General features: G+C 28.3%; 4 protein-coding genes across 4 annotated transcripts; 1 reads left to right on the forward strand and 3 right to left on the reverse strand.

The window, feature by feature from the left end:
* Positions 1–326: 326 nt before the first annotated feature.
* LOC128964078 (zinc finger protein 655-like) lies at positions 327–2,178 on the reverse strand. The gene is made up of 3 exons (XM_054310640.1): positions 1,334–2,178; positions 831–1,268; positions 327–740 (listed from the first exon to the last, which is right to left on the reverse strand). Exons 1-3 carry the CDS (start codon positions 2,049–2,051, stop codon positions 409–411), a joined length of 1,488 nt encoding a protein of 495 aa, XP_054166615.1. The 5' UTR covers positions 2,052–2,178; the 3' UTR covers positions 327–408.
* A 3,017-nt stretch (positions 2,179–5,195) lies between these two features.
* LOC128964634 (beta-galactosidase-like) lies at positions 5,196–7,882 on the reverse strand. Its single transcript, XM_054311268.1, has 9 exons — positions 7,864–7,882; positions 7,674–7,726; positions 7,407–7,591; positions 7,170–7,320; positions 6,576–7,096; positions 6,342–6,504; positions 6,015–6,278; positions 5,790–5,924; positions 5,196–5,727 (listed from the first exon to the last, which is right to left on the reverse strand). The coding sequence occupies exons 1-9, from the start codon at positions 7,880–7,882 to the stop codon at positions 5,275–5,277; spliced, it is 1,944 nt and encodes a 647-aa protein (XP_054167243.1). The 3' UTR covers positions 5,196–5,274.
* A 1,097-nt stretch (positions 7,883–8,979) lies between these two features.
* Positions 8,980–11,674, reverse strand: LOC128964645 (beta-galactosidase-1-like protein). The gene is made up of 8 exons (XM_054311279.1): positions 11,463–11,674; positions 11,194–11,378; positions 10,957–11,107; positions 10,363–10,883; positions 10,078–10,240; positions 9,739–10,002; positions 9,514–9,648; positions 8,980–9,447 (listed from the first exon to the last, which is right to left on the reverse strand). Exons 1-8 carry the CDS (start codon positions 11,523–11,525, stop codon positions 8,980–8,982), a joined length of 1,950 nt encoding a protein of 649 aa, XP_054167254.1. The 5' UTR covers positions 11,526–11,674.
* A 1,163-nt stretch (positions 11,675–12,837) lies between these two features.
* Positions 12,838–14,437, forward strand: LOC128964090 (zinc finger protein 510-like). The gene has a single exon (XM_054310651.1). It carries the CDS (start codon positions 12,936–12,938, stop codon positions 14,319–14,321), a length of 1,386 nt encoding a protein of 461 aa, XP_054166626.1. The 5' UTR covers positions 12,838–12,935; the 3' UTR covers positions 14,322–14,437.
* Positions 14,438–14,449: the final 12 nt, after the last annotated feature.

The raw sequence follows: 14,449 nt of genomic DNA on the forward strand, positions 1-14,449 counted from the left end.
AATATCTTAGTATATAATAATATATTATTTAATAAGTAGTAATTAAATATAATCATTAATAATACAGTAATACATTATTTTTTTTTTAATAAAATCATTACATAATTATTGATAAATTGAGGGGAAATTAAAAAATTAAAATGAATTTTATAAGTGATTTACACAAAAAAATAAACAAATAGTTTTATAATAAAAAAATAATACAAATGTTTATATCATAAATGTATTGTAACAAAAAAAATGACTTATTATTATTATTAAATTTATTATTAATGAATTCAATAAAACAATTTTCTTTTAAAAAAAAAACGTTAATAATTTAATGATATATTTGTGAATCAATTGTGTGATCTCTTATAAAATGTCGATTAAATATGATTTTATTTTACTAATAAATTTTGTTTGTTATCACAATTCAGTTTTCAGTTGTTGGTCGGCGTAAAATATAGACAACAACTCTAACCGCGACTTCATATCCATCGATGACTGATTCGGACCACCCGTTTTGTTGGCCGACGACGACGACGACACATCGGTAACAGACATACCATGAAAATGTGGTTTCTCTTCGTGTTTTCTAAGCGCCATCCGTGTCTTGTATTCGGCTGGACAGCCGTCGTGTTTGCACCGAAACTTTGTGGCYACAGCGGCCGCCGCCGGCGTTGTCGTTGATTTAGGAACAGTAGATTCGGGACTATCGACCCGTTTGCTGTTATCACTGAGTTTCGGTGGTTTAGAATCTATTTATCAGACAATAATATAAATTAAAGTTTTTTTTTAAAGAAATTTATTTATGTTTAACAAAATATAATAATAAATAAATAKTTTACCAGTTTTGATGACACCCTCCCGGTGCTGGCGCTCGTGTGCCCTCAAATCGGGCACTTTATCAAATTTTTCATCACAACCGGAATATTTGCATTTATATGTAGTGACCATCTGATGGACGGTCTTCTGGTGTTCGACCAGACTTTGAGGCGATTGGTAATCGTCGCCGCATTTATTGCACCGATAGTTGCGTCGCTTTTTCGGCGTTGACTGAGGTGTTACCGAATGTCCTCCTCTTTTGAGATGAACACGTCTGATGTGATCTATAAGCTCGTGTTTGTCGTTAAACTGATAGCCGCACTCGTCTTCAGCGCACCGGACCTGTTGGCCATTAAACGTTTGATGCAATTTCATGTGACTTTTGAGTAGCTGTTCGTCGGTAAACTTTCGGCCACAGGTGTGACACTTATTGCGTGATTTCCGATCTTTTGGTGATTTTTCTGTCGAAAAAAATAATAATATTATATATTATAATCAGTGAATCACAAATGTAAAAGTTATTTACCATTGATGTCGACGTCCATCGGCTCATCAATATCGGTGTTACTGTTGTCCGAGTCTTCGTGCTTATCATTGTCACTGTCGGACAGATACTTGCGGGTCGTTAGCTCCTCATCTCTGGTGACCAAAACCTCATTGATGGCCAACAACGACAACAGTTGACACTCTTCGCGCAACTCTTTGATCTCAATCTCGTACTGAATGGCAATTAAATCGCTTTCAAATACCGTCGGTTCTGGTGATTGTTGGCTATCGGCGGCTGTGCCAACTGTCGGCTCATTATTGACATCATTGTTGTTGTTGTTGTTATTCATGTCATCTAAATCTGAGGCCAAATCTATACTAACTGTCCTCGGGTTGGCCGACAATGAAGACTCTTCATTTATAGCCGACGTTTGCGGTGGAGGCGCTAACGGTAGAGACGGCGGCGGCGGTGGCAATGCTAGTGGKATCGGTGGACCTTCAATGGCCAACATCGGTACCATTGGCATGTCGATGGCCATCATCGGACAGGTATCGGGTGCAAGCATATCGTTAGCCGACTTCAGCAACTGGTTTTCTGTACGCAAATGTTGGACCAACTTCTGGGAAATGTCAAACGCTTCGGACATTACGGCAAACTTTTGGTCGGCAATGGCCAACATAGACTCGGTAGCCGTCAATCTCCGTTGCAATCGGCGACTGACGGCCACTTGTTTTTCGTACTTTAACTTGTATTTCATTTGTTATTATTATTATCTTCAACAACAATACCAATGATGACCATCGATGATGACATTACCACCAAAGCAGTGATGCAATGATTATCATTCATCCGTTAATTGGTTTTCACATTATATATGTATTTACAGTAATATTATATGTTTTGCCTAACAATACGTAACATTTAAATGTAGAATTAATACTGTAATAAATAAAACATGTGTTTTAATTATTATTATTATTCTAAAATAGTAGTCAACTACTAGTACAGACATTTAGTACTATTTTATATATAAACTCTAGTATTGAAATAGACATTCGACTAGTTGTATATAAATGTAACAAAACTATTGACAGCATATAGAGTGTTAATCTAATTAATGTTTTTTTATGACATTTCTTTAAAATAAACAATTTATATAATGTTTTTTGTTTTCATTTTTATTATTTTTTATTAATTATTACATTTTAAAAATAATATCAGGCATTATCACTCAACTGAGGCATTATCACTGAATTTATTGTGTATAAGTATATTAATCAATTTCAATTTGATTATATGGTTGAGTCAATTCAATAATCTCATCAATGTCTCATAATTATAAATGTTTAACACTATGTGATAATGACAGACAATGTTTGTGATAATACCACAGTTTTACATATGCTATTAAGTTATGTTCACATTATTGCCACTCACATATTACAGTACAATTTTTWAAAAGTCATTGAGATTATGTCCTTTTTTATGTATGACAAATTATATTTTCCCTTTCTAACGATCAAGGGAGGGAATATAATATATTTTCCATATATTCCGGGAAAATTGGAGGGATTTTATTTGGGAACTCCCTTCCCTGGGATTCCCAATCTAACCCTAACTGTATTAAATAAAACATGTGTTTTGATTATTTTTATTATAAAAATAATAGTCGACTAGTACAGACATTTAGTACTATTTTATATATAAACTCTAGTATTGAAATAGACATTCGACTAGTTGTATATAAATGTAACAAAACTATTGACAGCATATAGAGTGTTAATCTAATTAATGTTTTTGGCGCTATAGTTAAATTTAGATTAGTTTATTTAATTTATATAGTAGATTTTTTTTAAATTTTAATATAAATAAATAAAATAAATATTCTATAATAATTTTTAAAAAATAATTTAATTTTATAATACTATAATTTACAAATGTTAAAAAATAGAATTTAGTTATGCTAAATATTTTTATTTTAAAAAAATTATTATTAGTAGTAAATTTTACATAATTTTAATAATCATAAATAAATAATTATAAAAATTAATAAAAAGTACTAAAAAAATCTATAATACATGCAAAATATAATACATTATAAATATACTGTATATTAAATTAAAAACCTTTTAGTTGAATACTACAGTATTAAACTTATAGTCTATAATACTGTACATACAGTACAGTATATAAAGAATATTTAATACAATAGTTATTATAAATTAAAATAAATACATTACGGTATATTGTTTTTATTATTTTGGATATTTTTAAACAAATTTTTATACAGTATATGATATTACTGTATAAAGCATTGATATATTACATTAATAGTTATTAAAAGTAATTAAAATCTAACTCATGAATAAAATTGAAATATCTAAAGATTTACTTAAGTAAATATACAAAAAAATAATTACTTCAATAAATAAATTATAATCCGGTTCATGGATTAATTTATGATTATAATAGAAATAATAGATAAACAAAAATGCATAAAATGTGAAAAATTTTAGTATAATTTACTGTATTTAATATTTATCTCTAAAAACAATTTGTATTTTAGTATTATAATATATATATATACTGTATATTAATTTATTAATTAGTTTTTTAAAATGAATAAATTATCAAATATATGTATATTAAATGCTATAATAATTAATTTCAATTTAATTAATATGTTATCAATAATTAGCAATAATATCAACAACACAAGTAAGTTATAAGTTTTTTTAAACTTTATCAAAATTTAAATAACWATTTTTTTTGATATTTTTTCAAACTATTTAGGTATCAATGAGATCGATACTGATAGTAATTATTACAATATTAGTAAACCTATGATTGAAATCAACAAAAATGTTAAGAAAACATTGGAAAAAAAATTTTTTTTTTGACAACAATAATAATTACTATAATGATAGTAATCGGTTAGAAAAATTTACTCAAATTTATATATATATATATATAATTGATATAAATATATTATTAATTTTATAATATAAAAATATAATTTTGATATAAAAACAAAATATTTAAATTCAAATTTGTTTATAATAATAATAATTTTATATCTGTCAAAAAAAATTTATAAATAATTAATTAATTTTTTTTTCATATATTAATAGTGATTAATATGTTTATTAATTATATTATTTTGTCTTCTTTTTCATTGGCAATAATTAGCACTGATTTATATAAATCACAACCGATGGCTATCGGATCACTAAGTAGTAGTAGTAGTAGTACTACTACTACTACTACTACTACTCCTAAATCTTTGCCAACGATGTCTGTGTTGTCCATTCCGACCAAACAAGAGATCAACAAAATTGTTAAAGAAATACAAATTAATTGTAAGTTATATTTTTTGAAAGTATAATAAAATAAATTTATTAAATAATCAATTATATACTAAATAATATCTAAATAAATATTTTATCATTTATTTTAGCTAATGTTAAAAACAATGGATTTTATAATAAGATTGCAAATATTTGGTGGAAAATAGTCAAAACTGATTGGAAATTGCGGCCATTCATAGAGGCCGGTGCTGTTATTGTCTGTGAAGATGGTATGTCCGCAATTAATTTGCCGAAATTAGGACAAACCGGATGTAAGGCAATACAGGCAACTATAGATCAACTGAGGGTTGAATCACTTAATCGGGATCTATTGCAATGCAAACGGGAAGCCCTTTTATATAGGGCTAAGTTTATTGCTATCAATAGACGTATACATAGAAACCATAATATTTTAATAAACAATGATTTTATGGATGAAATTGAAATTCCTGAGAAAGAATTATAAATTTATTTATAAAAAAATAATTAGTTTTATTTATATTTCAATTATTATTATTATATTATAAAAAATTTCATAAATTCTTAGTTTTTAAAAAAAAAAGTTTTGCACAAAAAATATTAATAAATTTGTTAATCGATTTTATTTATTTTTGTTGTTTAAGTAATGTATTTTTAAATTGTTGTGTACGGAGTGGTGGCGTTCAATACACTGTTAGCTACAAACTGGACAGTCGTGTTTGGCGCCGACCGCTCCAATTCAAACACTACCAATGAGTTTGTYATCGGATATGGTTTAAACAGATGTCTGGGTGTATACAATGTCAGCTGTGGACCAACAGTCCAATAGCGGCCCAAATTGAAACCATTCAAAAATGCCAGTCCTTTACGCCAACCGTCCAAACGTAGGAATGAATCCAATGGTAGTGTCGAGTCGTTCGGCAAAACAAATTCAGTCATAAAAAATGTAGGAATTCTGTCGACAGAAGTATAGTTAGTGTCGGATAACAAAGTAGTCGTACTATTGGTGGCAATGCTAGCGATATATTGTTGCCAATCACTGAATAATAGATAGTGTGACCAATCTTTTAGTATAACCGGTCCTAATGTAACATTTGCTGTGATTCCCTGTATTTTAGAAATATTTCTATAATATGTTTAATTAATTATTTTTAATTAATATGTTTTACTTTTAATTCATTAATTTCTTTGCCATAAGCAGGTCGTCCTTGATTTTCAACAAATATATCCAATTGTGACCCAAACTCGATATTCAATCCCAATTTGTATAAACCTTGGCTACGGCTCAAAGTTCCCGCATATATCTATTAATTGATTAATTAATATTTTATTATTGATTAATTGTATATAAATATAATGAAACTATTAAAATAATGACAACAAAATTACTATACCTTATCGACAAACACCTGAGCCCTATCTCTGAGTCCATTAACTGTAAGCACTGCCGGATCTGATGAATGGATCGTAACTGTTGTTGAATACAATATGAATCCCTGTCTTAGTCTTAATGATTCAAATGTTTTCGGATAAACCGATTCAATTGGTTTTAACGCTGTCATCACATCATARAGATTGAGAAACGCTTGCATTACAAGCGGTTTGGTTTGCATTTTTGGTKCSGGTTTGGGTAATGTTCCGACTGGTAGTGTTAGATACTTATTAAAATAATAAAGTTGTGTTTAATAATAAAATAATTAAAAATTTTAATTTAATAATACTTTTCCGATAACATTGCGGACGTCATAGTACTTAGCGGTCGGATCGCCCGATTCGGTGAGTGGAGCATCAAAGTCATAGCTTGTAATACACGGGTCATATCTATTGTCATCAATGTTGGCGCCACTAGTAAACCCAAAATTAGTTCCGCCATGCATTGGATATCTAACCCMYCAATATATAGATATCAAGGTCCTCATTAGATTTGATGTCTAATCACTTAAATAAACACTTACAAAGTTACCGATGCGTTCAGTGCCAGCATTTGGTCTAATGTTTTGCAGACGGCAGCCGAAGTGGCCGTCGAGTGTGTCTCTTCCCAGTGATCWATCCAACCGGTATAGTACTCGGAGTTGACRTACGGTCCGTACAGTTGGTGTACGCGTTGGGCGACAAACGACTTGTTCACATCACTGCCCGATCCGAAGTCGACCGTTGCGAACACGTTATCAATTTTACCGCATTTCAAAAAGTAGTCATCGTTTCCGTCAGTTGTATACAATAGGACATCACTTCCCAGATATTTGTGGTGTAAATCTCGCAGATGTGTCACATAATTGAAATCGCAGGCAAAATAACTTCCGTATTCATTCTCKATCTGAACCATTATAACGGGTCCACCATTTTTGTAGAGCATCGGTATCAACATTGGCAACAAACGGCCGTACCATTTGTCTACTACAGTCAGATATGACGGATCCGATGTCCGAAGTTTCATATTTGGATTTTTTGAGAGCAGCCAATAGGGTAGACCTCCCTGTATTAGAAACATACATAAAGAAAGTATTATATTATATTAATATAATAGATTAAAATTGATTGATTAATACCATATCTCTTTCGGCATCAATGAACGGACCGGTTCTTACGAGCACCAGTAGGTCCAACTCGTTGGCCAACTTCAGGAAACYGACTAAATCGTTGTCGCCATCAAAATGATACATTCCTTCCTCCGGTTCGTGTGAATTCCACTCAACATATCTTTAATTATTATAATTTTTTTATATAAAAAAATGAATTTATATTTCTATTTAAAATATTATAATAATCTAAATTAATAATTATACATTTGTATGGCATTAAGTCCAGCCATTTTGTATTTAGTCATCCGATCTTTCCATAAAACTGCCGGCACTTTAAAGTACTCGAGCTGTCCGGCAACGTATCGAAAGGGTTGACCATCTTTTAGGAACTGATTGGTTGTGTCATCAATAATGAAACTTCTGTTAACACTATATCCAATTTCAGATGACTATATAATATATATAATAGAAAAATCATTTTTATTCACAAAAAATATAAAATTAAATAATTATAAGTTATATGTTACTTACAATTTGTACACATAGTAGTAATAGTAATGAAAATAATAATAATATTAGTTTATTTGATGACATTATTTAAGTAAAAGTTTATTTATTTATTTATTTATTATTATTATAAATTATTTAATAAAAAATAAATATACTATTATATGGCAGATTTTTTTTTATTTTGCTCAAATAGTTAATCTAAACACTTTACATGATGTATAAGTAAACATTAATRAGATAAATAAATATAACYTAATAATAAATATTATTATTAATTATCAATTTTTTCAAAAAATACTTATACATAATTAGATTAGCTAAAGTTCAACAAGATACATTTTATTATTACATTTATCTAATTAAGTTATTTAGTATTATTGTATTTCAGTAACAATTGGTTATTTTTTAAAAAAAATAGGTTATATTAGTTTATAATCTATAATATTTTTGATTAATTAATTATAAAAATAATTATATATTATGATAACTGATATAAAATAAATAAAAATTTATTTAAACAGATTTATCAATAGTATAATAATAATTATTATTATAATAAACTTCTAAACGATAAATATTTGCAAAACATTTAATGGCAGTGTAATTGTATTGATTGTATTTTACTATTAATTAGTTATAAACTATTAATAACTTTTACTATTAATAGTAATTATATAATACTAATTATTGTTTATATATATAGAAAATAGACAATATTAACAAAAAACTAAATTTATAATAAAAACTTTATTATTGTGAATAAAATATTTAATTAATTGCTTTAATGAAACAACAATTTTATTRCATAATTGTATTGTATAGTAGTTTATCTAAAATTTAAGTTAAACTTATTATCAATTAAAATTTACAAGATTAAATTAAAATTATTATTTAAGATTTAAATAAATAGTCTGTTAATGTGCTGATTTAGCCAAATCAACATTTAGTATTAGATCCCTGGTAACATTTCTAATAATAATAAAAACATAATTAATTTTAAAAAATTTAATACAGTTATGATAAATAATGTAATTATATTGTTAAAATTGTATCTTTATATAAACATACAGTATTTTAATTTTATCATCAAAAAAGTATAATTTTTTATAATAATTTTATAATTATATTATTATTATACATATTTTATAAATTAATTTATTTTTATTAAATCCCAAAAATAACCCAAACTTTAAATTTAACAGTTATTATATATAATTAATTTATCAAATATATTCATAATATACTATATATATAAATTTATTGTACACTTTTATATTTTTATAAGTTAAATAAGTTATGTGATTAAATAAAAATAAAAATTTTTATTTTATAAAAGTAATTGATGTTCACTTGTAAACGGAATGGTGGCGTTCAATACACTGGTGGCCACAAACTGGACAGTCATGTTGGGAGCCGATCGCTCCAATTCAAACACAATCAATGTGTTTGTCATCGGATAGGCATTGAACAGATGTCGGGGTGCATACAGTGTCAGCTGTGGTCCAACAGTCCAATAGCGGCCCAAATTGAAACCATTCAAAAATGCCAGACCTTTGCGCCAACCGTCCAAACGTAGGAATGAATCCAATGGTAGTGTCGAGTCGTTCGGCAAAACAAATTCAGTCGTAAAGAATGTAGGAATTCTGTCGACAGAAGTATAGTTAGTCTCGGATAACAAACTGGTGGACAAAGTGGTGATAAAGTTAGTGATATATTGTTGCCAATCGGTGAACAATAGATAGTGTTTCCAGTTTTTTAACACAACCGATCCTAATGTGACATTTTCGGTGATACCCTATATTAAAGATTTTTTTTAAATATATAAATATATTTAAAGTGGTTTATATTTTTTTTACTGTACTTTTGATTCGTGTATTTCAATTCCATAGTCAGGTCGTCCYTGATTTTCAACAAATATATCCAATTGTGACCCAAACTCGATATCCAATCCCAATGTATATAGACTTTGTGTTCGGCTCAAAGTTCCCGCATATTTCTATGAATTGATTAATATTTATTTTACTATAAAAAACTTTCTAAACATGTAGTCTTAAAAATATCATTTGATTTTAAAAACCACTATTACCTTATCGACAAACACCTGAGCCCTATCTCTGAGTCCATTTACTGTAAGCACTGCCGGATCTGATGTATGGTTAGTAACTGTTGTTGAGTACAATATGAATCCCTGTCGTAGTCTTAATGATTCAAACGTTTTCGGATAAACCGATTCAATTGGTACTAAAGTTTCGATCGCATCATAGATATTGGCAGTCGATTTCATTAAAAGCGGTTTGGTTTGCATTTTTGGTTCGGGTTTGGGTAATGTTCCGACTGGTAGTGTTAGATACTTATTGAAATAAAAAAAACATAAATAAAGTTATGTTTAATAAAAAAATAATAAAAATTTTTAATTTAATAATACTTTTCCGATAACATTGCGGACGTCATAATACTTAGCGGTCGGATCGCCCGATTCGGTGAGTGGAGCATCAAAATCATAGCTTGTAATTAACGGATAGAACCTATTCTTATGGATATTAGATCCGGCGGTAAACCCGAAACTGGTTCCGCCATGCATAGGGTAACTGAGCAAATATTTATATATATATACATATATATATATTTTAAAAAACATTTAGATAACTAGTTATATAGTGTATCATATAATTCAAACTGTATACCATATCAATATTATATTATCACTTACAGTGTTACCGATGCGTTCAATGCCAGCATTTGATCCAACCCTTTACAAATGGCCGCCGATGTTACCGTCGAGTGTGTCTCTTCCCAGTGATCAATCCAACCGGTATAATACTCAGAGTTTACGTACGGCCCGTACGGTTGATGGGATCGTTGGGCGGCAAACGATTCATTAACATCTCTTTCCGATCCGAAGTCGACCGTTGCGAACACGTTATCAATTTTACCGCATTTCAAATAATAGTCTTCGCCTCCATCGGTAGTATAAAATAGGACATCACTTCCCAGATATTTGTAGTGTAAATCTCGTAAATGTTTCAAATAATTGAAATCGCAGGCAAAATAACTTCCGTATTCATTCTCGATCTGAACCATTATAACGGGTCCACCATTTTTGTAGAGCATCGGTATCAACATTGGCAGCAAACGATCGTACCATTTGTCTACTTCAACCAAATATGACGGATCCGATGTCCGAAGTTTCATATTTGGATTTTTCGATAGCAGCCAATAGGGTAGACCTCCCTGTATTAGAAACATATAAATTAAAAAAAGTATTATTAAAGTATTGGTAATAGATTTAATGATTAATTAATACCATATCTCTTTCGGCATCAATGAACGGACCGGTTCTTACGAGCACCAGTAGGTCCAACTCGTTGGCTAACTTCAGAAAACCAATCAAATCGTTGTCGCCATCAAAATGATACATCCCTTCCTCCGGTTCGTGTGAATTCCATTCAACATATCTTTAAATTATTTTATTATTTTAAACAAATTTTAATTTTATATACTTCTATGAAACATATAAAATAATTAAATAAAATGATAATACATTTGTATGGCATTAAGTCCAGCCATTTTGTATTTAGTCAACCGATCTCTCCATAAAACTGCCGGCACTTTAAAGTACTCGATATGACCGGCGATGTATCGAAAGGGTTGACCATCTTTTAGGAACTGATTGTTTGTCTTATCAATAATGAAACTCTTATTAACAGTAAATCTGGTTTCATATGACTACAAATACAGAAAAAATATGATAATTATAATAAAGAAAATTATTTTAATAATAATAAAAATAATAAATTTTATTAATCTTACTAATGATACAAATAGTATAATCAATAGTGAAAATAATAATAATTTTATTATAGATAAAAACATTGTTAGTACTGTTGTTTTGTGATTGAAATCTACATTTAAATAACTAATTAGTTAACAAATAATATAATACTAGTCTATAATAATAAATCTATAAATTGAAATTAAATTTGTAATTTGTTAAAATAAATTTGAATAATAAATTTTGTTACTAACCTACCAGTTAAATATATTGTCAAATATTATATATAAAATTAAAATTATTTGTATTATTAATAACAATAACAATTTAAAAAGTTGTATGTAAATTATAAACAAAATTATATATAGTATATAAATTATAATATCAAAACGTGATATTTTTAGATAAATATAATTATTTTAAACATTTCATAATTCATAACAATAATTAATATCAAATTTAGTCAATTTAAATTTATATAACTATCATTATTTACTATTAAAAATTGGTATTATTTAAGTTTAAATTTAATACAATATAATGTAAAATCAACGTATGTAAAATCAACGTTATAATATATATATATATATATATATAAACACACATTTATTTATAAAAATTAAGTTACTTAAAATTGATTTGAAAAATATTTACATTAATTATTTAAATATGTCTATTTAAATAATTGATATAAATCAAAAATATAAATTTTCATAATTTTATAATAAATATTAATAAATAAAATATTTTTTCAAAACAATTATTCTAATAATATGTTATTTAACTAAAATAATTTTTAACAAATTAATGAAAACAAAAAAAAATTATATATTTGAAATGTTTAGAAATTAATTTTTGTTATTACTTTACCCGGCTAAAATTCTAAAAACATTTTTAAAAAAAATATTTATTAAAACTTAGAAATTTTATCTTTTTTCTAATATGTAAAATGCAAAAAACTTTTTGATTTCAGATAGAAATAAAATGTTTTTTTATATGACTTACCTTTTTTTCTTAACCTTAATATATTTATATATGATTTACTAATTAATCAAATAGTTTTTTAAACTTTCAACTACTGTACAAATAATTATTACAAAAATTACAATTATTTTTTTATTAATTAATTAATATCATAAATAATTAAGTTAGAATCATAATTACAATTTATAAAATATTTATTTTAGTTATTTTTCATATAATTTTTATCATTTAAATTTATAATTTTATTTATTTATTAGAATAGTTAACACATATAATATAAACAATCAAAAAATAATATTTAAAAAAATAGTTATTATTATTTTGTTGTTGTTGTTATTGAACAAAAATTTTTTTTTAAATTTTTTATATAGCAATAGTCCCCTAAAAAAATAAAAGTATAGTTTGTTTATGTTTTTATACAACAGTATGTATGAGACAATCATAACAACAACAACAATGTTGTCATAAATTATTGTAATTTTTTTGTTTGTTTTTTGTTTTATTAAGTGATTTAATTAGTGATCGAAATGATAGTCAACATTGAAGTCAATGATCTTTTAGATGAACTGATGGCTGAAAACAAACGACTCGTCAATGAGTTGTTGTTTGCAAACAATTGTTTGAATTTATTGAATGAATTGAAAAGTTATTTACAGATAATTCACGCGAAATACAAGACAATGATTGCTGAGGAAGACGTCAAACAATGGCAGATATTAGAAGAATCAGTGGACACAACTGTCGATGAATACCATCGATGCAAACAACAAATCAAGAGTACATTGAAAAGTAATGTCAATCAAGAGTCAAGAAGTGATCGACAATTACTGACATCAGAAACAAGTCTAACAACAGCTGATCCGCAAACGATTACTAAACAAAAGAGTAGACAACAGCGGATCCAATCGGCAAATAAACCGACAAACGGACTGTACGTTTGCCGACACAATGATTGCGGCAAACAATTCAAAACACGTATAAGATTTACAAAGCATATGACAGTTCACTTCAAACAACACAAGTGGCCGAACAACACGTGTCACGTGTGCGACAAGACATTCAAATTTAATAGTTTTTTAGCGACACATATGAAAACACGAGACGACAACAACAACAAACATAAGACATTATCATTGAATGAAAATAATGGTAACAATGATCGCCAATCGGATCAATCTATACTATTGTTGTTAAATCGAAACAATTTCGATGATAAACAACAACGATATTTGTGTCCATTTGCCGAATGTAACCGAAAATATGTATTTAAAAGTGATCTGAAAAAACATTATCTTCTAACTCATTATAAACCCGATTCTAAGCCATTTGTTTGTCAGATATGCGGACAGGGATTCAAACGAAACTGTATTCTCAAAGATCATATGGCTATACATGACGTCAATCGTCAGAAGACCTACCGGTGCCAGTACTGCGACAAATGTTTCTTCAAATCTTATGCACTAAAAGTTCACCAAAACTTTCGACATTTGTTGACAAAAACATTTAACTGCGGTATCAATGACTGCCGAGAGATGTTTGTCTCGACTCGTCAGCGATCACTTCACAGACAATCTGTCCATCAGATGACGTATGCACTGAAACGACAACCGGATAGACATTCGTGTCAATGGCCGGGCTGTGACTACCGGTGCGCTACAACCGAACAACTGGTAAATCATACGCGTGTTCATACCGGTGAGCGTCCGTATGCCTGCCAATGGCCTGAGTGTAACAAACAGTTTCGTACGAAAGCCGGTTATCGGCGACACGATATTTGTCATAAAAATTTGAAACCCTTTGCGTGTCAATGGCCTGGATGTGACTATCGGGGCAATAGTGCGTCAAACTATTACATACACATTAAGATACATAAACGACAACAACAATCAGTAAATAGTGATAATAAAAAATAGTTTAGTATTCATCAAAAAAGTTCAGATCATATACTGTCCTAACGATTGGCCACTGAATCCAAAAGTGATTACAACTCATACTATTTGCTCTATTAATCTGTCATTTCCTTAACAAACCGGACAATTGA

The sequence above is a fragment of the Oppia nitens genome, unplaced genomic scaffold (genome assembly GCF_028296485.1).
Source record: "Oppia nitens isolate AA-2021 unplaced genomic scaffold, nextdenovo-longstitch-racon4-pilon3 scaffold15_pilon_pilon_pilon, whole genome shotgun sequence".
NCBI classification, from domain to species: domain Eukaryota; kingdom Metazoa; phylum Arthropoda; class Arachnida; order Sarcoptiformes; family Oppiidae; genus Oppia; species Oppia nitens.

Excerpts from the sequence above, each read along its gene's own strand:
- LOC128964090 (XM_054310651.1), top strand. The coding sequence starts at position 12,936 with ATGATAGTCAACATTGAAGTCAATGATCTTTTAGATGAACTGATGGCT.